Source organism: Onychostruthus taczanowskii, unplaced genomic scaffold, assembly GCF_017590055.1.
Source record: "Onychostruthus taczanowskii isolate IOZ18803 unplaced genomic scaffold, ASM1759005v1 scaffold3, whole genome shotgun sequence".
Classification (NCBI taxonomy): domain Eukaryota; kingdom Metazoa; phylum Chordata; class Aves; order Passeriformes; family Passeridae; genus Onychostruthus; species Onychostruthus taczanowskii.
The window spans coordinates 19,591,770-19,618,382 of record NW_024500349.1 but is presented as its reverse complement, the minus strand read 5'-3'; the positions used below and the strand labels follow the sequence as shown (position 1 = coordinate 19,618,382).

General features: G+C 44.1%; 1 protein-coding gene across 15 annotated transcripts in view; it reads right to left on the bottom strand.

The window, feature by feature from the left end:
- Positions 1–2,155: 2,155 nt before the first annotated feature.
- Positions 2,156–26,613, bottom strand: part of KMT2C (lysine methyltransferase 2C) — a 189,260-nt gene continuing 164,802 nt past the window's right edge. For 9 of the 15 annotated variants that reach the window (XM_041408287.1, XM_041408292.1, XM_041408289.1 and 6 more), the window contains 20 exons: positions 26,440–26,503; positions 24,242–24,474; positions 19,652–21,334; positions 18,191–18,406; positions 17,653–17,817; positions 16,249–16,390; positions 14,972–15,119; positions 13,997–14,175; positions 13,744–13,898; positions 13,301–13,553; positions 12,484–12,623; positions 11,436–11,540; positions 8,442–9,561; positions 7,360–7,496; positions 7,054–7,196; positions 6,621–6,789; positions 5,572–5,688; positions 4,887–4,960; positions 4,407–4,515; positions 2,156–4,185 (listed from right to left, as the gene is read on the bottom strand). In XM_041408287.1, coding sequence (XP_041264221.1) covers positions 4,093–4,185; positions 4,407–4,515; positions 4,887–4,960; positions 5,572–5,688; positions 6,621–6,789; positions 7,054–7,196; positions 7,360–7,496; positions 8,442–9,561; positions 11,436–11,540; positions 12,484–12,623; positions 13,301–13,553; positions 13,744–13,898; positions 13,997–14,175; positions 14,972–15,119; positions 16,249–16,390; positions 17,653–17,817; positions 18,191–18,406; positions 19,652–21,334; positions 24,242–24,474; positions 26,440–26,503 — 5,445 coding nt within the window. In that variant the 3' untranslated portion in view covers positions 2,156–4,092. The remainder of the gene's footprint in view (positions 4,186–4,406; positions 4,516–4,886; positions 4,961–5,571; positions 5,689–6,620; positions 6,790–7,053; positions 7,197–7,359; positions 7,497–8,441; positions 9,562–11,435; positions 11,541–12,483; positions 12,624–13,300; positions 13,554–13,743; positions 13,899–13,996; positions 14,176–14,971; positions 15,120–16,248; positions 16,391–17,652; positions 17,818–18,190; positions 18,407–19,651; positions 21,335–24,241; positions 24,475–26,439; positions 26,504–26,613) is intronic. The other 6 variants (XM_041408288.1, XM_041408301.1, XM_041408291.1 and 3 more) reach the window with 5 other exon arrangements.

Here is a 26,613-nt window from a genome sequence, read left to right as displayed (position 1 = left end):
GTATGGTCTTACTCTTTGTAGCTGTTAGACCAGAAAGCACCAACTTAGACACCGATGGAAACTAATGTTCAGAGTTTGGGTCTTCCCTTGTTTTCACTCCCTTTCTCCCTTCCTCACATCTTGGAAGGCTTGACAGATAATTACTGGGTTTTTTTACTCCACTTCTCTGTTTTCATTTATTTTACCATTTCTTTGACTTCCTGCCTCAGCTTCTCCAGCGTGTGGAAGCTCCTGCAGAAGAGAAAAGCTGCTCTTACCCCGTGTGTTTTTATTTAGCACCGTTGTTGGCCTTGATTCCCACTCCACAGCCACGGCCTTCCCTGGGAACATGCAGTTCGGATTTTGGAAGTTCCAGGACAGCCTTGCCCTTCCACTTGGGCAGCAGAAACATTCTCCAACTGCACAAATGCTCCAGCATCCACTTACTGACCTTTTGGGCAGTATGAAGAAAATAATGATAATGCTGGAGTAATTACAGACCCACATCTTTCTGCAGAGAGGAGATTTGCTTGTGCCAGGCTCTGTTTGGTCCTTCAGCCCCCTGCCAGGGCCAGCACCTGGGAGAAGAGCAGAGGATGCAAAGGAGCAGGTAAGAGTGGCCTGGCCACAGGGCAGCTGCTTTAGCCTCCTCCACTAGTCCTGGAGGGAGTGAGCCCCTGGCAGGGAGAACGAGGGACCAGGGTTTGCAAAGCAGAACCAACTGGCCGAAGGGGAAGTCCTTCCACATAAAGCATTACAAGGGGGGTAATTAAGTAAGACACCAGCCAAGCTCCTGCCTACCAAGAAAAGCCTCTTAAACCAACCCCAGCCCCCTTGGTCAGCTGAGCCTGTGCTCTTCCTTGCTCAGGGTCACCTGGAGTCTTGCCATCAGTTCCCAGGTGCCTCCTGCAGGCAGGCAGGGCTTGCAGGGTCGGGCTGGAACATGGTGTCAGCTCAGGTGAGCCCTTTCACTGGCAGCAGTGGCAGCCTGGGTGGTTGCTGTGTGTGAAATTCCAGTCTTTGCTGGGTGAAAGGATGGGCTGCATCTTCCTTTATGCCGGTCTGGTTCAGCCTGACTGCAGCAGGTGCTGGCACAGCTCCTCCCAGCTGTGTGTGGGGGCTTCTCTGTGACACTGGCGGTGACAGCCACATTGTGCAGAAACCTTGCTTGGCCTTGTCTTCTGTTGCCTTTATGTTGTCTTTAAAAAAAAACAAAAACAACAACAAAAAAAAAACCAGGAAACCCAAACAAATCCCCAAACAGGGAGAGCAGCAGCTTGCTTTATTTTCAGTCTGGGTCGGTTGCCACAGAGAATTTTGGACCTTTTGCTCCTGGGGAGAGTTGGAGGCTGCTGTCACCGAGAGTGGCACTGGTTTCCAGGAGCAGATGGAGGTGATGGCATTTGGGATGGTGTCAGTTCCTGCAGGGCATTCCTGGCCACAGACGGATCTGGTGCAGCCAGGCCTTCACCTGAGGGTGAGAGCTCTCTGCTGGGAAATCCCAGCCCTGGGCCATGGGCCTGTTCCCAGCTGGGCTGCCTGGTGTGAGCAGAATTCCGAGTTCTGCCCTGTATTTGAGGGACTGCTCCGAGCTACCTAGGAGGTTTTGGTGAAGAGGAAGCACAGAAGGAAAAGCCTCATCCCAGGGCAGGCACTGTCACAGCCCCCAGCTTGCTGCTGTCATAGTGAGAATTTATTGTTTGTACAGAAGGAAACTCTGGGGCTGAATTAATTCCCTGTGTCCCTGGCGCCTGAAGTGGGTGGGGGCCGTGGCTGCCAGAGGGGCAGAGACCCTGCAGCAGCCAAAGTGCGCCATATAAATGACAGCAGGGACAGCTCTGGCCTGGCTGCTTCCCACTGCCCCATGGTAAGTCTTGGAGCCTTGTTTTAGGCTGGATCCGTGCTCAGAGTTGGCCGGGAATGTCTCTGGTGTCCAGCACTGTCACAGCACCCATGTGGAGGTTTAACCCTCTGCTCACTGCCCCTCCTGCAGCACTGGGGAAGGGTGTTCAGTGTCCCAGCTCATGGGCCCAGACGAGGCTGTGGCACCCACTGTGACTTTTAGGATACACTGGAGAAGGGGGAAGGCAAACTTACTTCTCAATGGTGGAAGCAGGCAGATCCTGGAAGAAGCAGAAACCAGACACCTCAAATGACAACAGGAGGATGCACTCTATAGATGTAAAATATTTTTATTCGTAAATGCTGATCTTCTAAATCTGTTTCCACAAATTCCAAAACCCATAACACTCTGTATACTTCAAAAAATTCTTTTTTTTTGTGTTGTTTTTGTATTTTTTTTTTGCCAACATTAGATACTATTATACAGAACAGAAAAAAAAACTGTAGGACAAATACTGGTAGGATGTTGGAATATTGTACAAGAGAAGAAAAATATTCAAGAAACAATTTAATACAGCTATTTATCAAGAGAAAAATATATACAATTGATTTATTCTGTAAGATAAAAATACATCATGCCATATACATTACAAGTTCAGAACTGTATTACTGAATATACCAACAGTTTACAGTCCACTTTAATTGTGCACACAAAAAAAAAACTTCATTTTTTTTTATATTTAGCCTGTGAAGTGTCAGTACCAGAATTTTAAGTACAAAATAAAAAGCTAACCTGGTTCAAAATGCTGATTAAATTTCTACAAGCAAACACAAAACAGTGTTTATTTTTTTAAAGAAATGTAAACAAAAACAATCCATACAAACACATCTTTAAATTACATTTTCCAAAATCCTATTGCCAGAGTCCTGCAGCTGCAAGCACATTACACCTAATTATTTTTCCTTGTTTTCCTTTTAAGAAGGCTATCGCATGAGACTGAAGCTCCAACTCATTCTATGCTGTTTACAACGATTTCATCTGTAGGCTGAACAGTCACCTAATCCTTGACTACTTTTGCTGAAGAATAAAAACCATGTCCAGCCTCTGTTTTGGGTGGTTTTAGCAGTTATTCACAGTTATCACAAATTGTAAGCACAAAAAAACCTGACTTAAGAAATAGGGATGCAACAATATAATACAAATAAAATTAATCTAAATTACCCAAACATCTACAAAAGTCAGAATTGTAATATACACGGCCTTTACCAGGCTTAAGGTTTACTTAAAAAAATTCTCATAAGACCACAGTTGAGACTGCTTTAAACATACAAAACCCCCTCTCTTTAAACTGAGATTTTGGTTATTCGGAACTGGGAATCGCATGTCCGTGAGCACATGAGATCATATTGTAACATCCCTATCGACGTTTGAGAATGAGCACCCGAACTGCTGCAGAGTCTGGTAGCATTTGGTCAATAACTATTTTTATACTGTATTTTTTTTTTCTCAAAATATTTACACTTTTATACAAAGTAACAGAGTTTGTTAGTTCTGCAGGTAACAGCAGCAGCTTGGCTTTCTTCTAACTTTCTTTTTAAAAATAGCTTCATTCACTTATTCAATAATAAATACAAAAAGGTTCTCTTATTTTACAGAAATCAAAAACTACAATAAACTGACTCATGGAATCAAGTATTTAAATGTATTTTAGTGCAAGTTATTTTTTCCCTTAGCTCTATCCCTAAGGAAGTCGTTTCAGTACATTCCTTGTTCAGTGGTGTCTACTTTTATTTAAAATTTTTTTCTTTAATTAGAGGGCCTGCCCCTTTTTCAAATAAGGCTGTGGCCAGCACTTTGGACTTCTCCCTTTCGCTGGTGATTTCAGTCTTACATTCATAGTGGCCACCTGCCCTCCTGCAGGTCAGCCAGCGGTTCTTTGCCCAAGTTAAACAGTTTCTCCTCAGTGAGCTCAAAAACAAAAGTGCTGGACCATTCTGCTAACTCAGTTTCACCTCCACGTGTCTGGAAAGTCAGCTTCAGATTTTGCCGGCTTGCTTCTGGTGCTTGGTGGGTTATTTTTCCTTTTTTTTTTTTCGGTTTTTTTTTTTTTTTTCCTTTTAAACACTTGTGTAGATAGAAATCTGTGTTTCCAGAAGTGACATTTTTTTTTTCCCCCTTCAAAAAGGCAACAATTTTCCGTCGACAAAATCAAAATGTGAATCGCTTCTTCCTAGGGACAAGCAACCCTCAAAGACAGCAAGGAATGCATTCTAGTTCATCCACTTTCGGCAGTTTACAGCTCCACAGTGACATGGAATCTTGTGCTGGTCATCTTCAAAATCAAACTTGTAGTCATAGCAAAGCTGGAAGGAAAGGCACGAGAGTGGTTATGGAAGAGCTGGGATTTGCCACAGCTGTCCCTGTAGCTACAGGTTAAACAGCAAAACCCAGCAGAGTAAGGGACAGCACAGTTTTACAGGAAAGGGGAAGGGAAATGTCACCTCCCCCCAGAGCAAACAAGTTGTGCCACTGGCCAGGAACCACGGAAGGGATGCACGTGGCAAGAGGGGTCTAAGGAACCTACCTCCTCCCCCTTCTGGATTCTTCTGCTGGAGCTGATGATAATTTTGTGTCCTCTCTCAAAAGTGACCACCTCAGCCACGCAGTTGGGCGCACACGAATGGTTGATGTACCTAGGAAAGAGTGGGACAGATGGAACCTCTTAGGAAAACCCAACCCTTGAGGCAAATCGGAACCAAACCTCAGGATGGCCTTAGCTCCACGGCCTCACCGCCTTTCCACATACAATTACATTACTCTGTACTTGTTCCTTTACCTAGAAAATGCCAAAAAAATCAAGGATCAAAAAAAATTCCTTTCTTCACAGCTGCCATGAAACATATCTGAAAGACGAGCAAAGCTGATGGAAGAGACAGTGGGACAGTTTGAAGACTGAATGTACCAGCTCAGAGAATAAACCCCACAAACTCAGAGCCTCCAAGAGCCCCAGGCCAACACGGGGAATGCCCCAGAGGAGGTCAGGGATCCCTCCAGGGCCACCCACCTTGCAGGGCCTCCCGTGAGGGTGGCGTCGATGACGTGGTCGTTGTCAATGCGGAACATGTACACACCTCGGTTCTGGAAGACACAAGTGGCACAAGGACTCTGGTAAGGCTTTACTGCATTGCCAGTGAGGAACCAACAACGTGGGCCAGCTCCATTCTGCATTCCAGATCAGGCACTGCCCACTGGCTCACGAGGGAAAGCACTGTCACACACTGCCTGTGTCCCAACGGGTTTGTGAGGGATGATGGGTCATAAACACAAACCTCTGGACAGTTCAGTTTTCCCTAAGAGCTTCCTACTGCCTTTCATCTGGGATATCTGACTGCTTCCCAGACAGGCACTAACTGTTACAATGCCATCAAGTTACACAAAGGAAGTGGCTTTATATTTAAGAAGTTTTCATTAAAAATGGAGGTCCTGACATGTCTGTCAGAACTGTGACCTCTGGATCAGAGAATGTGCCCTCCCTACCTGGCCAGGGTGCTGTGAGATTTATTAAACATTGAAATACTCTGATAGCAACTACTACAGACTCCTCTGGTTTTCTTTTAAGCCTATTTTCATTTATGGCATAGGAGAAAACAAATCAGGGGACCTGAATTCATGAGGAAGAACAGCATTTGTTTTGTTCTATGAATGTCTGAATGGGGAAGGGGAGAGAGGGAATGAACAAACAGCCTTACCTGAGACTCATAGAGCTTCTCCTTCCTGTTTGCCACCTCATTCCGGATAATCGTCCCGATATATTCAATGACCATTGTGTGCTTTTCAATGTCTCGAGCAGCATATAAGCCCAGGCCCTACAGAAAGTACACTGAGAATTAATAACTTTACACTCACACTGTGTTCCTCACCATGCCCCAAACCAGCAGTGCAAAGGGGAGAGAGAAGCAGCACTGATAAGTAATTGATGCAGTAACAGCCCAGAATCCAGCCTCATACAGATCCCACAAAACTGGGGGTGCTGTCTTGGTGAGAAAGCTGCTCTTACCCCTCTGACACTGACTGTGTAAAGGTTGTAAATTCACTGAGAAATAAAAGTGGGTTCTGCTAGACCAGAGACACCTGCGAGGAACCCAGGCATGGTGAAGTCCAGCCTGAAATAAACAACAACTATGTCCACACATGGCCAGATTAGTGACAAAGCTTTTCCAAAACACACTGTGGGGCAAACCAGCAGCATCACATAAAGCAATGGATTCTATACTCTTAGAAGGCAAACAAGTGCTGAGCTCTTCCTGCTGGTCTTGTATCACTTCATCAGCTTGGCCTGAGCATCTCAAGGTTCCACTGTGTATTTCTATTTCTATAGTTTTACTATGGTTTTGAGGAATAGGCTAAAAAAACCCAACAACAAACCACCCCAGAAATTAAATCCTTTTTCTAGACGACAATAACAAAGCAGTTTTTAAGATATTTACAGTAATTAGAAACAAATCTTACTTAAGGTAAATCTGTGCAATTGATGTGCCACTTAAAAACTGCCAATTTTGGAACAAGACTTAAAGGAATTTTGCAATTGGTTTGGTTTCAAATTTTCATCTGGACTTGGATAAATAATTATACAGAAGATATGATATCTACAAAATTTAGTTTGGTTTCAAATTTTCATCTGGACTTGGATAAATAATTATACAGAAGATATGATATCTACAACATTTAGCTGTAAAGCAGATATTAATAAAAGCACATGTAGTTTTTGTAATAGCCATTTCCTGAAGTTGGAGCTGACCTGAATGCGAGAGCGAGCCAGGTACACGTTGGATTTCCACTCGGTTTTCATCTTGCGGTACTGAGAGGACTTGGAATGGACGAACTGTTTGCTGTAAGGCGCGTTCAGCTCCCCCGTGACTGTGCTCTGAAAGGACTTCGATGTGCTGGTGCTATTCAAGGTGTGAGGCCTGTAGGAATTGGGCATGTAACAGGAAAGAATACAAGAAAAACTGAAGATTTCTCTGAAAACAGCCAGGAAACCCAATAAAAATCCTCTCGGACATACAGACACTTAAAGCCAGCTAGCGGAGACACAAAGCAGTTCCTCTGACTGGGGCATGCACATTCACAGCCAAGGACGACAGGGTTTGTAAGCAGCGGACGAAAGCACAAATAACCCTAAAGCAGCCTATAAACCCTGGGCTGTACTATGTGAAATTAAAACAAAATACCTTAACACAAACCTCTTGACATGGGTACTCATTTTAGGCTCGGCACGGGCACAGCCCGTGGGGTTGATGGCAAGAGGAAGTTCCATTAAGGGGTTTCGGCCGTAGCGGAAAGTGTAGTTCTCACAGGCCTCAACCCCTGGCAGCTGCAGAAAAAAAAAGAGAGAAAGAAAAAAAAATACAAATAATTATGTGTTTAATTACGAGTGTAACAAAACGTTTACTTCTCCACACTTCTTTCTGTTCCCCTTCTCATGTGTCTATGCAGCAAGTGGGATGATCCAGCAAGAACTGGGGTGGTGAACTCACCGATTCTGCGATCCTGGCCACGGCAGAGACTGTCAAACCAAAGAGGTCTTCACCCTTCAGATAGCCGGGGAACAGCTGGAGCATTTCAGATTCTTTTCTAACAGAAGCAACAGGCTCCAGGATTTTATCCCACACACCTACACAACCATTGGGAGAGAGTTACAGTGATCAAAAAAAATAAAAACTATTGCACTTGGGTTTTAAAACAAACACCTGAGAATGTGGGAACCAGAACTCAGCACTGAGAAAACTTTTGTCTTTGATTGCCTATACAAACAGGCCAGGATCTAGAAAGTGAAGTGGAGAATGACTGTTGAGTTGCTAATTTTTGGGGTTTAACAAATCCCAATCAAAAACACCACTGATTCTGCACTCTCAGTTCTCAGACATGAAGCTTTCAGTGTTCTCAGCATGGAAACTTTCAGTCCTCTGACAGGAACATGGACAAGTTTCTCTCGAGAAATGCTGCAAAAGCATGATTTTCTGAAAATACGTAATATATTTATTTCCACTGATTGATTGTAGTCAGTGCTCATTCTGTGAGGGTATCAGCACCCACAGCACTAAGGCCTTGAGACCTGGAGGGTTATAGGCCTCCAGCACATCCAGGAGACAATTTCCAAGTGGAAATATGGACAGCCTGACATTCTTCACCCTGACAGAGACAGTACCCACCCTGAGAACAATGTGGTCACTCAGCTGTTGTTAGAGCACCCTAACTTGAGCCCAGCTGATTTGAAGATAACTCAGTAGTGGCTCTGTGTTTAAACAAAGTCACTTTTCATGAAATGAAACCTGCGCTGACTTTCCTACTGCTTATTTCATTTTTATTTTACACTCAGTCTTGGGTCTCCTCTGTGGACTTGGAACAATTCTTCTGATCTGCAGCTTATAGTTTCTTCAGAGGCGATCACAGTCTTCACAGCAGGGTATTAAAAATGGGCCCTGGAAGCTCACTATAAACATTAGGTTAGAACAGTGCCTGCAACAGCCGCTTCGAACAGGTACTGTACCACAGGAATCAGCAGTACCACAATGAACAGCAAAGCCACAAATTCATCATCTTAGTTGACAAAATTTACCTTTAGGTGTTGTGTCAGTCAGAACCAGATCCTCGTGGCCCTGCTCCACCACCTTGATGACGAAGAGCGGGAGCCCGTCCTTCTCCTCGATGGAGCAGAGGTAGCGGCAGCGCCTGTTGGCGTACCTCATGCTCCAGTAGAGCCTGCTGGCCTCATAGCCCACGGGGAAGAGGGCTTTGGAGGAGTGGAAGGCCTGCATCTGCTGTGGCAGCAGCTGGCCCACGGCGTGGAAGATGAGGCTCCCCACACGGAAGGTGTGGTCGCGCTCCCCGCGCTGGACGATGCTGGCGATCTGCCGCACCTCGTCGCGCTGCACGTACACCCTCCGGAACACCGCGAAGTAACTCAGCTCCTGCTCGTGAGTTCCCTTTGGTTTGTGCATGGGGCAAAGCATGGTCTTGTCTTTAAAAAACATGCATTGTGCTTTAATGGCACAGGTAAAGTGATAAATATTGGTGCACCTTAACCTGTGGCAACCGCTGGTGGCACCCATTTTGTGACAGAACATGCATTTCATCTGCAGGCCTCTCCGCAGTGCTAGTTCCACGTTTATTAAGGCACCAGCTTGTGTCTCGTAGACTTCTGTAGACCAAAGAGCACAGTTCAAATGGACCCAAAGGTCTAAATCCAGGTTGAGAAGCCTTGCTGGTCCATCAGTTAATCCGTCACCCTCCTCATGACAGAAGCAACATTTCCTGTAGTCTTTAGGCACAGGGTCTGGTTTAAGGGTTGTGCCCAGTTTTTTAAGGAATTCATCTATTTCTTCTTCACAAGGAGGTTTGAATGATCCTTTAGGAATCACAATCTGAATGCTCCACTTTTTCCATTTCATCCCTTTCCATTTCTTACTGGGAGGCCGGCAGTCCTCCAGACTGCTGTGTATTGCTTTTAACCTGGGTTTGAGTTTCACCGTTACCTTCAGCTCATCCGGTTTCGCCTCTACCTTGGCTGCTTCAAAGGCAGGGGGGAACATGATGGGGGGTGATGAGGGTGGAGAAACCTTTTCCTGCAGCTGAGGCAGACAATGGACGTCCAAAGTGGAGATGTTGTTGCTGTACTGATGGAATGCTTTGGGCGGCCTCTCCTTCATTGGCGACTGTGGCAGGGTTGGGACTGATTCCTGAAAATCAACAGAAAACTCTTTAAGAAAAAGATCCCAAACTTGTTAATCATTAACATAACCTGAAAACATGGGTAGATCAGTATGGGAGAGGCTTCTCCAAATGCCTAAAATCAAGATGCAGCAACAGAGAAAGATGGAAATTATTCTGACCCACAGCTTGGATCAGGATTTGGAGCAGGAAGCTCCCCCAGCCTACCTAGAACATGGTGCCCCTTCAATACACGAGAGAAAGCAAAAATAATCCTTTGTCCAGGTTCTGAATGCAAAACTCCTCAACTGCCCTCCGTGAGCTGACTGCCAGCTTTAGTTCTTGGGGATTCTTAGAAAGTTTTGTTACAACACAAAGGAACCTTAAAATATGGGTCATGAACTAATTTAAAGCATAAGAATCTGATATATGGTAGAAGTGGAAAATTTAAAACTAATGCCACATAATTTTTTTCCTGGAAGCAAGTGAGGAGGAATTTCTGCAGGGCTTTGGATTAGATAAAACTTGAGGACTTAAACTATTCAGTCACAGTAAACAAGAATTATACCTGCAGAGATTTGTGAAAAAAAAAAATAACCCCAAAAACCTAAGAGAGAAAACAAGAAACAACAAAGGAAGTTTATATTATGAAGTGCTTAACGTCGTTTGTGTGATTAATCTTGAAAGAATAAATTAAAGGATCAAGAGGCTGAACATGACATTTAATTAACTTAATTAGGTACATGCTGATGCACTTGTAGAGGAATGCTACCCTGTTTATACAACAACTGAAAATGAGCTACATGGGACTCTAAAAGGATATGGATGCACACAGAGTTATCTTATCCAGGGTTGTATTTTTTTAATTCAATTCCTTTTGAGAAAGTAAGTAGGATGCACTTGAGGGAAGGCTTCAAACTATACAGCCTATACAGGACTATGAGAACACATTAATTAGGTAAAGCTTGAAGGAAGCTGTTCTGTCCAACAGTTTAAGGGAAAAAAGGTACATATGATCTAGAAACAGTAGAAGACAAGTTAGTCAAAAGCAGTACTCCAAAAATGTTAACTGTGAGAAACTCAACAAGATCATTCAGTCTTCAGTGAAGACTATTTCACTTTTAATGATTAAATAATTAGATTTAAGTAATCTAAATTTAGGTTCCCCTTCCTCTGACACTGAATGACCCTTGAGACAGCAAGAAATGACGCCCCGTTTCTCTCAGGTGTTGGACACCCCTTGCAGTGTCTGCAGGTAGAGAACTACAGCAGAATATTTGGGACCACCTGAGAAAATTCCCTGGCCTAATTCCACCTTCAGTTGAATGAAATTCCTCAGATGTACTTTTGCAGTAAGAAGGAACTCCTTTCCCTGGTCACTGTCAGCTCACAGGCTCCTTACTGGTGTTTTGGTAATCAATGCTTTAAAATGGCAGCTTCACCCAAATAAAGCCAGGGAACAGGATTCTATTTTCACAGTACACTGAACAAATTAAACTCTTTTTACAAACTTGCTGCTCAATTATTATTTTCACAGCTGTAATTTTATTTTTAACTGTACAAGCCAAATCCAAATGCAGGATATACCCCTTAAAACATGTCTGTGGTTGTTTACAATGTCCAGAGAACTTGAATCATTCATTTCTTGAGACTGCATCTTCAAAGCCTGGGTGGGGAGCCAAAGGTGATGGCTTTTCTGCCATGCATCTGTCAGACACAAATTTCTGCAAACATGATTTTTAATTCATGCTGCTGGTTCAGAATCTCAGTGTCTGAATATAGAGCAATTAATTTATAAACCTCTCAAATGAAGTGCAAACTTTGCCCTCGGCCCCTCTCTGTTCTCCAACAAATAGCTGCAATAATTTCAGCTCACTTGGGTCTGCCAGTGTTTGATACTTACTTTGTTCTCTGAGTTTTTTGCTTGCACAGCTGCTGAATAAAGAACAAAGCAGTTGTTGCTACAGAATACAATGTCCTTCATTTTATCTGAGCCTTCTTGGGAATCCTGGGAATCAAACACAGAAGAGTGTCAGAAGTGCATTCTAATACCATTCTTCACATAGTAAGTGTAATGAAACAAGTCTTCCAATCTGGCTGGAAACTCTTTTATTTGTAGAACATTTGTGAAATAATGAGGGATGCTGTGATATAAATACTTGATTATTTGACAGATCTAACGTTACCACCACCTACACCCCTGTTCTTCAGCAATTCCTGCCTTTCACAGAAGTTTAACAATCAAAATAAAGCATTCTACACCATGCATCCATCTGCTCCATAGGCACTCTTGCAAAGCAAAATCCATTTTCTTTTATCTTTAGATGGCAAAAGAATGTCTAATTTCAGCCTAATCAAAGCTAGATCACACTGTTTTATCTAGTGATCCATCTGCAAAACCTTACTGGGAATTCAGTGCATTCCTGTCTGCATGAACACTTTACTCTGTGCAAGTTCTGGCTGTGTCTTTGTGGTGTAGTCACCTCCTGGTCACTGAAGAGCAATGGCATTCTTTGAAGGAATGACACTTCCCAGTGTAAGGACAAGAGATTGCAACTGAAATCTGATTCCTGCCCCAAAGGAGTGCAAGTATTCTTGCTCTTGCAGTAATTCCTGACACAGCAACGTGGCTGCCTCACAAATGAGCTTTTTTTGAATTGAGGTCCCTGAAGAAGTCAGGGAAGGAGGTTGGTAGGAGAGCTTTGAGAACCCCCATAGATGGGACCTGGTTTATGAAATGTTCTGGGATTCATTTTCTATCAGTAACAGCAACTTTGCCATTTTTTAGCTGTACTGCAGATCTGCCTGAATGTCCCACCCTGAATCAGGACATACAAGGAAGGGGGACAACACAGGAAGCTGAAGTGCTCTTGGCAGGCAGGACAAGCAGGACTTTGTGCCACCCCTTGCTTTAAGGAGCCCAGCTGAGCACAGGGCACCTCAGCACTGACCTGTTTGAGGAAGGGCAGGTCTTTGAAGGATTTCCTCACACCACTGCCCAGAACCACGACCTTGCAGTGGGAGCACCAGCGAGGCCTCAGTGCTGAGCCCTCTGCCATGCTCTGGCTGTGATCCTTGTAGCCAGCCAGACCTAGGGAACAGATTATCTGTCAGAGGCTGCATCAGATCAAAGCAGATTTATGAGACATCACAGTATTCTTCACTGGTCTAGAGGATTATACCTCCTGGATAGGGCATGGAAGGTAGAGGCTGCATCAGATCAAAGCAGATTTATGAGACATCACAGTATTCTTCACTGGTAGAGGACCGGACTAGAGGACCTCCCGGATAGGGCATGGAAGGAGGATTTTAAACCTTGACCTGACAGATAAATTGTGTAAGTCAGACCTAAAACAGACGTGCAAACCAGGCAAAAACACATCTTGTGTAAAAAAATCACAAAATTAACTAACATTATATTGGAATACCAACCATTTCAACAACCATGTCAAACTTTCCAACATGGGAATAATTTTCCTGAATGATGTATTTAAAACCAGACATAAAAGACCCTAATAATGTTAGGAATTATGGGAGAAATGCCTCACCTACAGTGATGTAAACAGACAACAGAAATCAGAGATGGATGAGAACTCCTCATGGTTAAATCCAGGAGCATCCACATGATCATGTAAGAAGTGAAAAGGTTTATTTGAAACAAGAATCAATTATTGAATTCTAGAGCATGGATTTATGAGCCTGAAATACATCCATACTGACTCAGTTAAAAGCCTGGTACTGAACACTGGGAGGTTAAAGCCCACTCACCATTGCTGTTGGCAGGGAATGGCACATTGGGCTGCTTCAGTCCATAGGGCCCCACCATCCTGGCAGGTCCCATGGATCCTGCCTGGGGACCCTGCAGGAGCAAGTGCTGCCTGTACTCCATAGATGGGTTCCCTCTGGGAGTGTTGGTGGCTGCCATGGAGGATGGGACGTCTGGAGCATTACTGACCTCGTAACTGTTGGGAATTCTGACATGGAGCAGGTTGGAGAATGCTGCTACAACGCTACTGATGTTCTAAAAACAGGAATAAAAACCAAAAATCATTTGTTTACATCTGACAAACAGCTCAGACAGCAGAGATACAAACTGTTAGAACACTGCAACAGCAGCATTATTGCACTGTAACCTCCTCAGAGTCACTCTACACAAACCTAATAAACTGCTGCTGTACTCTATGTATGTAATACATGCTAATTCTTTTTACCTCAGCAGCTGTGGGATGTAAAGTAATTGCTACAGAGATAAGGCCAGATTTAGGACCGTTCTGGGATGGTCCAAGCTGGGAGGAGAAGAAGCCAGAACCAGGTAATGCTCCTGAACCGGGTTCTGATTTTATGTAATTCCTTTTGGCTTCTGAACCTGAAAATAAACCAGAATACAGCACATTAATCCTACACTTATGGGAACAGACAAAAAACCAATCCTAGCTGTAAGTGTTCACTCTGCTGCAGCCTCACCTTTCCCAGTGCTGCTGGGCAGGATGGGAATGATGGGAGATGGGACAGGTTCTGGGTTCTCCTCCTTTACAACCGACAAGTCTGGGTAGCGACTGATCTCCATTCCCACCACGCTTTCAGGAGAGGAAGAAGGAACAAAGCTGTCAGGAGTGTCCCTGTCCTCACAGTGATCTTGAACCCTGGAACAAAACCAAAAACGCTGTTTTGGAAATGGACTAAACTTCTGGTAAGCCAAAGTTATAAATCATGACAGGGAACTAAAATGAACTTGTTGGTTGCTCCTGGTCACAGAACACAAGTAGGTGGTTGGCCATCACCTCTGGGTATCTCATACTCCATTGCACACATATTCCATTTCTTGGGAAAGATCCATGAAGAAAACAAAGACACTAACAAAGCCAAACCCTCTGTTCCCCATGGCTCTATCCACCAGGGTAAAAAATGAACATTTAGTATTTGAACTGTTTTAATATTTAAACTGTCTGGCCTTTGTTCAAATACAGGCTCCAGTGTTTCACCCACATTTTGGGCAGGCAAATGAAAGGGAGGCAAAAGGGAAGAACTCTGCAGGAAGACTCATGTTCCAGCCAGTGTTTCTCACCTGGGAAACTGAGTGGAGCTCTGCAGTTTCAGGCTGGCCCCTGCACAGTCTTGCTGCTGCTACAGCAGTCACCTGTCATTGCAGCACCACACTGCTCCAAGAAAAGCACCTATTTGTATAGTTTTCTTCCACTTAAAAGATCAAGGTAAGGAACTCCTAACAATTTAGCAGAATCTAGAGTGTAGCAATCACCTACTTCACTATGCTGCTCTCTACACGTGGACTGTTAAGAGTTAAAATTATCCCATTCCATTCTCTGCCCTTCTGTGCCTGAGCAAAAAGGATTTTGTTTCTCCACACTTTCTCAGTCTCCTCCAATGAAAGATCACAGAATCTGCTCCAGTATCTTTTAGAAGATGTCAAATCAAACCTACCTTAACTCCTCCTGGTTGTTGTGAGGTGGTGTTGGAAGTGAAGCAGGAACATCCACAGTTTTGGGGCCCTGAGCCATTGCTCTGGCTAATAAATCATCTTGTGGTCTGAAAGGCAACTGGAACTGCTTTGGCCCCAGAGCTTTGGTAACTGAAACCAGAGAGGCACAGAGAGCACAATGAGACATCTGGACAGCTCTTGCAGTGATGGACATGCTGCCTGCTGGGTGTGGGTGGGGCCTGATGGTGACACCATTCTAAGGCACTTGGGAGTTCAAAAAATTGTGACCATTTGGAATTAACTTCCATTTTTACAAAAATCTGCATATTTTGAGCAAACAGGGCCTGAAAGGCTTTTGAGTGTGTTTTCTTCCACTATGAGAGGATGTTTGTTTACTTAAAAAACCCACAAAACTACAAAAACATCAACAATTTTGTAACAACAAAGGAAAAGGGGAGTGAAAAAAAGGATTGTAATCACTGAATAGTCCTTACAAAGAGCCAGTACAAAGAACAGAAAGCAATTTTAACTGTCCAAATTGTAAGTATCAGGAAATACACACTGACTGCACACATTCTAGATAGGCTGCTTTGACCTCACTTAACCAAGGAACTCGTGCCAGTCATTTGTACTGGACCCAAAAAACATAATCTTAAGGTTTTCTTTCTCATTTCTTAAGAGTGTCTCTAGCTCTCAACATGTTTTTGAATGGGAACAAGGCAAAAGCACCAACAAGTGACACTATACTGGTGTAAGATATTGCTGGCTAGTAATGATTTTAACCTTGAAAAATCTGGGCATTTTGTTTTTATAAAGGAGCACTGCAACTGAGAAGCATCTAGGAGGTAACCTGGAGGAGTCTGAGGAGAGACCTCCCAGCAGCCTCCAGCTTCCTCATGATGGGAGGCAGAGGGGCAGGTATGGATCTCTTCTCTCTGGTCACCAGTGAAAGGATCCAAGGGAAGGGCCTGAAGTTGTGTCAAGGGAGGTTTAGGCTGGATATCAGAAAAAGGTTCTTCACCCAGAGAGTGGTTGGGCACTGAACAGGCTCCCCAGGGCAGCGGTCACAGAACCAAACCTGACAGAGCTCCAAGAGCATTTGGACAATGCTCTCAGGCACAGGGTGGGATTGTTGGGGGTGTCCTGTGCAGGGCTGGGAGCTGGACTCAGTGATCCTTGGTGGTCCCTTCCAACTCAGCATGTTTTATGATTCAAAGATCTATTTTGCCGCTTGCTACAAGCAGGACAGACTTTACAGCACCAACACACAGAGCCTTACCATCGTGGCCTCCCAGCACTGCAGCCTTGCCAGCGAGCTCCTCCGTGGTGGCGAAGCCATTGACCAGCTTCTGGCAGGCCACGGGCGGCGGCGTGGGAGGGAGAGAGGCCGGGGGGGTCGGGGGATTGCTCAGGTTGTTCTGCTGCACGACATGGATGAAAGAACCATCAACCAGGATGGAACACAAGGAGACAACTTGTTCCAGTACCAGACAATGAAACCTACTCAGTTTCACAGGTGTAGAACTGATACACAGCCACAGCTGAGACCCAAGCATGAGACAGAAAGGGGTCTACTGCACGAGACACAACGAGTGGCTTTTCTTGTATCAGTGACATCAGAGAAATGGCTCGTGTGAGTAAACGCTGCCAAAAGAAGATGTGACTGGACTGTTTACAAAAATGCTCAAAGAACATTTTAAGGAAGTGGACTGTTTACAAAAATGCTCAAAGAAGGAACGGTTTCAAACTAGTTCCTGCAGTTTCAGCAAAGGTCCCAACTCCATGCTGAGAGCTGTTCCACAGTGACTCTCCAGCACCATGAACAAGTCAGCTTCCCCAAATGCCCCTCAAGGGGAAGCTGCCTCATGTTCAGCACAGGATGAGCTGCCACTGAAGCAGCAACCATGGAGCAGCAGATACTCTGCAAGTTCATGCTCTGGGCTACTTCTCACCAGTTTACTCAACTGCCCATATTTTAAATGAAAGTTAAATGAGAACTTCAGTATCTGTTGCTCCTGCAGTCATGCCCACAAAGCTAATCCTCATTACTTACTTTTGACAACAAGAACTATTTCTGTAGGTCCCATTCTCAGCTTACACACTGTGTAAGGCTGGAGAAAACACCACTGGTTTTAAGAGTTTTTATATTAGGGTATCCAAGCAGCAAATTTGATTCTGTCTGTTCAGTATCCCACTGCCCCCCCAGTACAGCCACTCTGATCTCAGAGACTAAGTTTTAAATGCTGTGGGTTATTAACTCATCAACAAACAGTGTATTTTGTTCAGATTTCCCAGGGTCTTAGTCAGGGCTTGGTGAGCAAATGAGAAAAACTCTATTTCTTATTTAATTCACATTAAGAAATGTTTAATGCTTTCAAAGACTTCGCAAAATACTGAGAATTCAGTCTTTTCTGCTCCATAAACCTGTAATTACAATTTTCATTATTTAGCGTCCATTTCTTAAAAGAGTATTTGTAGTTTTTCATTAGTTTACAACAACAGTCTCCAGAACCAAAATCCACTTTCAGAGGGTAAAACAATGGTGACTGTTTCACATATCTAGTCTACCAATAGGCTGTTTTTCTTCTAGTTGCATAAAAGGCAAGAACCCTTACTAGTGGTAATATCATGGACTTGTCTTCCCACAGAGAGCACAGAACAGAAATCCAGATTAAAACTGTACCTTGTAAATGAGCTGGGAATAGTAATCTGAGGCCCCATCAAGAGTAGCACTACCAAAACTTCCCACAAGTCGATTTCCACCATTGAGTTGGCCACTGCCATAAGGGAGAAAGTGTGCAAAGCTCACTCCAATTATTGGTTCCACCAAAGGCAGAAGAGAAAGTTGCTGTATTAAAAAAAAAAAAAAAAGTCAGAAATTAAGTCTAAGACAGAACACTGCAATCCTCCAGCCAGTAGAGTGCTTTCTAATTTGAAATAAGAATTGGAATTTATCCACTGCAGGAAATTGTTCAGCTCCAGCTCCCTGCCAGCTCTTCCAAAGGCTGCCAGAGCTGACAGGAACTCTGTGGCTTTGGGACTATCTGCCATGTCAGCCCACCTTCCAAAATTAAACACCAAATTCCCTGACTTTGTGGAAGTTCACATTTTCCCCAACCTGTGCTCAAAATTCAACTTAAGCATCAACTTCACTTCCACTGGGAGAAATCCACTGCTCCACATGGCCTCTGGACTGCCTTTGCCAGCCCCTGCACACTCACCTGTTTCAGCTGGATGAAGGTATCTGCATTAGGATAAACAGCCTGCTTCTCTTCTTCCTCTTTTTTCCTCTTCTTGGACCGAGGAGCTGCCTTCTCTCCCATCCTCTGAGCCCGCTTGTTTCTCTGCTTCTTGGTTTCAGGTCCTACATCTGCTCTCTGGAGCTGGCTGTTACTGCACCCAAATGTACCTTGCATCTGGGCTCCTGCAGTTTGCTGGTGTGAAAAAAGGAAGTGCAGCAGAATTTTTGACATGTTAATACACACTTCACTCCGATTTACTGCACGGCTCTGAAAGCACAGGCACAGAGTAATAAATCTCACTGATAACAAAGTGTATTTTACTGGCAGGTGGAACTGCTAAACTGTCCCTACAGACAGAATTATGACCTCCCATTAACACCACTGACATCTGAAAACATCATTAAAAACTCACAGGCCAGTAACATTCTCTTCTGAATACCCCCTAAAATAAAGTTACATGTGCATGAAGCCTTGGAGATGTTCACCAGGGCCTAATGAAAGACAGACTTGGTGGCAGAAGAAAGGTGTGGAAGTTAATATAATACAAAAGAATTTTGAGGTTAGCAACAAAAAAAATCCTGTGAAACCTTTCTGGATTGTACCACTTGCTTAAATACTTCCAGTACAAATTTGCAAAGCCTTTCTTCCCATAGAAGCATAGATGGGTAAAAGGGACCAGGACGGGAGTCTAATGATACAGGGGCAAAACAAAAGAAAGTCCAGTTTTTAAAAAATTCACTGTTATTTTAAACAGCTTTACATGACCCCTACCACTAGTATTTTAATATTCCAACCACACGTTTTAACTGGAGATCTTTTACACTTAGTTACAAGCTGCACACAATTACCTTTACTTTTATGAGTATTTTTTTTCTTTTAAATACATTTGAATTTTTTTTTTAAGAATGAATTAGGAGTTTAGGCAGTCAAAACCCAAAAGCAGAGATTAAGATTACAATAAAACGACCAACAAATCTAAGTGTAAAGGGTATCCTACCTCCACAAAAAGCACTTTTCTTTAGGTCTGTTTTTAAAGATCTTAAGAATTAATAAAACATACAGATGACTCAGGTGGAGACACAGGAGAAAGGAGACACACCATGTTCTGCACAGACACATACCAGTCAGTAACTAGGAATCATACTACAAAATCCTGCCTGAATATTAGGAAGTGGTATTTTTTGAAGAAAATTTTCTGTAGAAATTGGGGTTTTTTTGCATTTTAGTGACTTCTGCATATGCTGACCTAAGAAGCCATATTCTTTACTCGACACAGTGATTTACTTGTGGAGAAAAGGCAGGAAAGAGGCTAAAGTTCCTTAAAGGTGTTTCCTCCACCCCTGTACAGGTAGGTTATGTCCCTACACATGCCCACACTAAGGCACAGACTAGGCTGGACTGCTGCTGACCACAGAGTAACAAAACCAGTACCAGGCTCACCATTCCTTCAGCTGGACTCTGCTTCTCTGCTAACTTTTTATCCCCAGAAGCCTCTTCTTCTGCTCGGCCACTGTTCTCTGGTTTCTGATTTAGAAGAGATGAGGACTTCTTGTTTTTTAGCAGGTGTTTCAGCAGTTCATTCCCTGACTCCCCTTTGGCTGCCAGAGCACCGGATGGCTGTGCTGGACTCGGAGCTGAAGAGGTTGGCTGTGAGGTGACCTTATCCTCCTCCACCTTAATACTGCTTGGATTTTCTGGTTTAGGCTCAGCTTGACCTGAGCATTGATCAGTTTCTGCCTTTTCCAGTTTAACTTCTTGGAGGCTGGTGGGTGTGTCCATTTTAGCCTTTTCAGCCTCTGCATTCCCCCCGGGCTGTTTCTGGGACACGCTGCTGCTGCTGGGGAGCTTCCCCTCCAGCTCTGGGGAGCTCTCTCCTGCGTTGGATGTCGAGGGGCCCGTTAGCTCCAGGGACTCCAGTTCATCCTGGTGCCGTGGCTCATTGGGGGTGTTCACTGTGGGGGTGGAGGTAGCATCAGAAATGGTTGGGGTTGATGGTGCAGTGATATCCGAGTGTGGGGTTGACGGGGCTTTGATGGACTCGGCATCGTCATCCTTTTTCTTTTTCCGTGTCCTTTTCTTTTTGCCTTTCTCTTCTGGGATTATGTCAGAATACAGCTGGATGAGAGACTGGCCTGATACAGGGATGTTTGCAGCCTGGGGCACACCAGTGTCCGACCCACATGGGGCACTGCCCCCCAGCACCGGAGATGAAGGGACAGCAGAAGGGAACGGAGGCCTGACCTGGTTCTGCGTAAAGGCAGCCCCAGGGAGATTCCCATGAGTTTGTTTTACATTATGGAAACTGGGGGCTCCACCTGGACCAGCAGATGCATCAGGTCCAAAAGCTGCAGGTCCCACTGGCCTTCGCTCCGTGCTTTGCATAAAATTGGTGGCAGGAGGGGAAGTCACAGCACCCTGCTGCAGGATCTGCCCCATCTGCTGCTGCTGCTGTGGGGACGGCTGCAGGGGCCGAGGGGTTTGCATGAAATCACAAGGCAGCTCAGAATTGAAGAAAGGTATCTGAGATAAGGATGTTTTGTTGTTCAGCTCAGGCCCCATCATACTGTGCTGCTCCAGCTCCATCCTCTGCTGCAGAGCTCTCTGTCGATCCACCTCCTGCATCAGCTGGATGCGCTGTCGCTCCTGCTGCTCCCGTAAGCGCTCCTTGCGCTCCCGCTCCTGGAAGCTTTCACTGAAAGGGTTGTTGTCCTCAAACTCCACCCTTGGGGGTGGCCCTGACTGTGCAGCTGCATTTGGGCCAGGCACAGGAGCCGGTGCACCAGGAGTAATTGGCAGTGGTGTCATTGGAGGCTGCATCCTTGCTGGATTCATGGAAATGTGACTCGCAGGGTTCGCAGGTTGCCATCCGGATAAATTTGGCATCCTGGTGGGGTTGGATTGCCCAGGGATCACCACTGCGTGCTGCTGATGCTGGAGCTGCTGTGCCACCATGGGGAAGCTCTGCTGATTCATTGCTGGTGCTGTTCCTCCTGGAACCATGGGAGGCTGGGCCTGGACCCCTGGCATTATGGAATGTGGGGCCATCCCACACTGCTGCTGCTGCTGCTGCTTGATCCGGTACTCCTCAATCAGCTCCGCGTGCTCCTTCTGCTGCTTCCGGATCTAAACATTGAAACAGTCATTATTCACCTCTGCCACCAACTGGCTGTGCAAGCAGCATAAAGCATGTACTCACCACTGTAATTCCAGGAGACAATGAACCTCAGGCCAAACCAGAATTTCTGCAGCGTTTTTAATGCTAAACAGCCATTATTTCATCAGAAATACTTCCCAGCCCAAGACCTCAGACAAAACAGCAGCATCTCAAAGTTCTAATTACACACCAAGACTGCATTGTGCTAGAGAATATACAAACCTAAACCAGCAGTGATCCTTGTCCTACAGATCTTATCCTCCATGCACAGAATACAAACAGTTGGGAACAGACAGGAAAAGGGAAACAGTGAGATGGATGATGTTCAAACATCAGCAACATTTTAAAAAGATGTAACTGGAAAGGAAAAGTTTGCAGGAAAACAGTGATGGATATTCCCATTTGTTCACAAGCAGATCCTCAAACACCCCGTATCAGATGAAAATTGCAACAGCTGCTTGAAAATTTAAGATTTTAAGACCAAAATAAACTCAATGTGGGCACTGCAAGTTATGCCTTGTAGCTTAGACTGGAGAAAGTTGAGGGAAACTGGAGAAGTTGAGGGAAACTGGAGAAGTTGAGGGAAGGTCACAACACTGTCAACTGGACAAGCAAGAGCCTTTCAGAAACACTGCAGGGACCCAACTAAACTAAAAATAGAAGGATTTGCAATCCACTGGTTGATGATACATACATTATGGAAAATCCCCCTCTCACTTCTGCTCATTTGATTATGACTTCCACAGCTTATGTAGGGATAGAAAAGCTCTGAAATGAATTGTGTGATAGCCCTCTCCTTTATCTGAAGCAAGGACTAAGACAGAATGCTCAGGGTAACAGTGATGCCACAGGACACACTTTAGGCTGCCGGACAGATGCACCCAAAAGGTTATTTACACATTAATCCCAAGTCCATGATGATTTATGAGCTCTGCCTTGGCACTGACACTGCTGGATAAACAGTGCTACTGCACAGAGGCACTGACTGGACCCATCTGCACTGCACAGACCCAGTGCTCCAGGGCTTCCCCTGCTCCTACAGCACTAGATCCATGCTGGCTCTGTGGGGCTGTACCGTGAGGCCCCCAAACCACCACAACCTCCTGGGCCTGGATCAGCTGTGACTGTCCCTGGAACAAGCTGAGGTGTCCAAGGCCCAGGGCTGCGCACACCCAGAGGCTGTGAGCCGAGCTGGAGCTTTCAGCAGGGCAGGGAGGGCAGGGCAGAGCCTGTGAGCACAGGCACAGTGCCACAGGGGCCATCTGGCAGTGTCTGTGTGGCTCCATGCCTGGCCAATAACCCTGACTCACATCAGCTCCCGGGGCACAGTCAGCTCCGCGTCCTCCGTGCCTGTGTCCAGGACCAGCCACTCCCAGGGATCCAGGAGATCTTTTCTCTCTACATACATACAGAGACTTTTCAAAAACTAACAGGAGGTTGATTGCAGAAAAATTATTTGATCTGATTTGAAAGAGTGGCAAATTGCTTCCAATAGAAGGTGGTAAAAACTATGCATTAAACCTCATTTAAGCTCCTATGAGGTGCAGAATAAAATGCGGCTTAGGATGTGGATGAATCAACCACTGGTCTAAATCAGTGGCTAAAGGGCAGTGGATGGCTTCTGCTAGCAGCAGATTGAACTTAAATTTAAAAATTACAAATAGGAGAACCTTAATTATGGGGCAGTAAATGGATCTGCCAGCAATGTCATGGTTAACAGCTGCTACTTCAGTCTAACTCCACCAAAAGATTGGACTGTCGTATGTATAAAAAAAATTGGTTAAAGGGGATTTTTTCTGCATTTGTTCTATTTGTGATTCATTGTGGAAGGGGAAAAAAATTATGTAGAAATAATTTACCCACTCCATCCCTCTTCCACACAGTGGAAAGATAAGCCAACTAATATCCCATCCAGCACATACTTCGTCTTGAAGCAACCCAGGAGAACTCAAGGGTCAGATATTGCTCAGGACTTCATTCCAAGCTGTCTGCTGCCAATTTTTTTCTTTCATACTAGTAAAGGATAATTCTAAAGCATTTTCATTTTCAACAGGACTAGTTGATCCTGACAATCATGCCAGGTAATTTATAATAAAAGTCTTGAGGAACACAGGAATAACTACTGGTGGGCAAAGCATAATAACAAAACTATCGCAGGTTTCATCTTACTATTATCACAGTTACAATACGCGAAATTCCAACTGAATGTAAGGAAAGGAAAACAAAGCCCAGTGAAAGTGGTTACATGTAGAAACAGGGGCCCAGAAAGGCTGGGAAATCTCTTCCCCTGGAGACTTACAGAACTTGACTGACAAGGTGCCGAGTAACCTGATTTAATCGTGAAGATACTTCTGCTTTGATCATGACTAAAAGATCTCCAGACATCCCTGTGACCTGTGTTATTCCATGACACAATACTGATGATTAGCATCTAGGAATGAGACAGACCACAAAACTAGTCTAACACTAGATATAATAACAACAGATTTTCAAACTGTAAAAAAAGAAGAAGATTGGGTTAGGACATTCATTCAAGCCTGAAACAAAGCCCTGCATGCTAAAACTTTTCTCTGAAGGTTTCATTTTTGCTTGGTATGGTGCCAAGAACTCTGCTGCAAGTCATTTTGCCAAGGAATTCCCCTCTTCCCAAAAGTACTAACCCAGCTTTTTGTCATAATGTTTGCTACAGAATATTCCTTTTGCAGCTCCAGTGTCACCTACACTCAAGAGCAATGCTGTTACACACACGGAACAAAACAGGGAGCGGCTCCTTTAGGTAGAGCTCTACTGTGTCTTTCAGAAGATTTAAAGGAAAGACTTACTACCACTGTGACAGCTCAGTGCCAAGGTGAACAGTCTGGATTCCAGATGATTACCTGGTCTAGCTGTTTTTGGACCATACTTTGCTGCTCAGTAACGTGTTTCAGCTGCTCTGCGTCCTCCTCTGGGAACTCCCGGCCGGCTTTCTTGGCCGTGCGCTGTTTGGCTGAAAGAGCCTTCTTGGATTTTCTGTGGGCTCCAATCTGCTCCTCCAGGTACTTCTGCTGCATTTGAAGAAGTTGTTGTGTATCCTGCAGCCATTCCTCGTATTGCTTTCGTTGTGAATCATCTAGAGAGAAGGGAAATGAAGTGTGATATGATCTCATCCTGGAGATGAGGACTCATCCTACTTTTTAAAACTCAAGTTTAACAATCAGGTTCCCCTCTTTATTTTAAGCAACTAGTGGTCAAATTCAGCCAAATTTGACAGGTATTTCAAGAAATAGTATGTCTTGGAATGACTTGAGTAAATGAGATAGATATCCAAATTACTTCATTTGTTAGAGGAAACACATTTGCCAGTGAGCAAATGTGGCTTTGAGAACTGCTACAGAATCCAGTGATTCCCTGTCCTGCCACAGAAGAGGGGACATGGAAGATCTCTGGAAGTACTCAAGTACAAAAAGATTAGGGAACAAGGACATAAAGGAAACATGGCCTAATAAATTCTGGTGTTTGCAGAAAACTGTTGTACATATAAAATTTATTTTTATTACAACTTAAAAGAAAAATATTAAAATGATGAACAACATCAAATATTCATGAAGTGAAAGAAATAGACTGTCTTTGTAAAAACCACTTTGTCAGTGTCAGCTCTCAGCATGGGGCCTTCAGCACCAGTGCCATTTTGTATCCCCAAAATAAATGCCTCTCATTTAGAGGCATTGCTCTTCTTTCAAATGAGAAATGCTCATCTGCCACGGGCAGTCCACTGCTCTCTGATGTTTTTCTGGAGGCAAAACAACCATGTCTGATAACACTTGATCTGCACTAAGCACGGAAAGCAAGAGAGAACACTGCTGATGGTGTCATTTGTCTCCTGATCACATTTTCAGTGAGTTGAGACACCACAAGTATGCACAGATCTTCCTTGTGAAGACCCTCGTTTAACAGAGATACCACACAGCTCCATGATTTCAATATAACCATGTCTTCCTCGTGCTCCAGACACTGCCACCTTCTGCTCCATGTGTCACTGACAGCTTTGACTGAACACACCTCAACTAAACCTACTCAGGGTGAGCTACAGCCTCAAGGCGCTTTCAGGGAAAAATTCTGCAGAACTGATCCCAAAAACTGAGGGGACAATTGAGTGGAAGCACTGGGAGTATCATGAGAAGCACGAAAGCACTGAAATGTTAATGAGTTCCAGGTAAGAGTAATTACTACTGAACTGAAAACCAGATTTACTCAAGTGCTCAGAAGCCACCACCACCCAACCAGAGCAGGGCCATGCTGAGTGCCATGTGGAATCACACCACAAATAATTAATAAAGATAATATTGCCAAAGCTCCTTATTACATACCCAGTGCTGCTACTCCAGCTTCTGGAAAATGTGAAGGAGTTTACTTCTGTTTCTTATTCACAAATATCAAGTGAAGTATTTGTAGTAATAGAAACACTTTTTTACACATGGTCTTTCTCTCGCAACATATGCTCTGTTTTAATTTCTTCCAATAAATCTTTCTCTTCACAGAGACTAGGATTCACAATTGATCTAGGGCAGCCAGAAATAAGGAATGCAAAAAGCTACTGCAATGTATTTCTGCTTTCAACAACTGTGCTTCACCAGCCAGGCTTGCCTAACCAGTGCCTGGAAAGCTTTTTCTGGTATTTGCTCAAATGAAAATGATGCTGCACAAAACTTTCTGCCTCTGAAATAAAAAAACTCCATCAATACACAGCTGTTCATTGAGCTCGGAATATTACAACACAACCCAAGACCAGGTTTCTGATACAGCAGTCAGTTAATAGATTATTGCTCTTACACAAATCCAAACAATGTTAATTTTCTGTTTCCCTCTTTCTTTATGGTGTTTTGTTGATGATAGCTTCTAGAAAAAAAAAAGGTAACAGCATTTACTATACACCCCATCATTACCTGGCATTGTAATGATGAAATGACTCAATTTTAAAATGATCTTTTTTTTTGAGACAGGATCCATCTATGGATAGTTCATTTTAAAGAAAGCAGAACTGTAAAATGAAAGAAAACCCACCAAACCATAAATAAATTATGAAATCTTTACTTACTGACAAAACCAGGACCAAAATTTGGAGGATTAGGTCTAGAAATCTGAGGTGTCAAACTTCCATCCTAAAAATTTCAGTAAAACAGACATAACAAGGATATTGAATTATGATTCAATTAAAATACTCAAAATTTAGTGATCATTATTGAACAGTTTTGTTTCAAGCCCATATCAA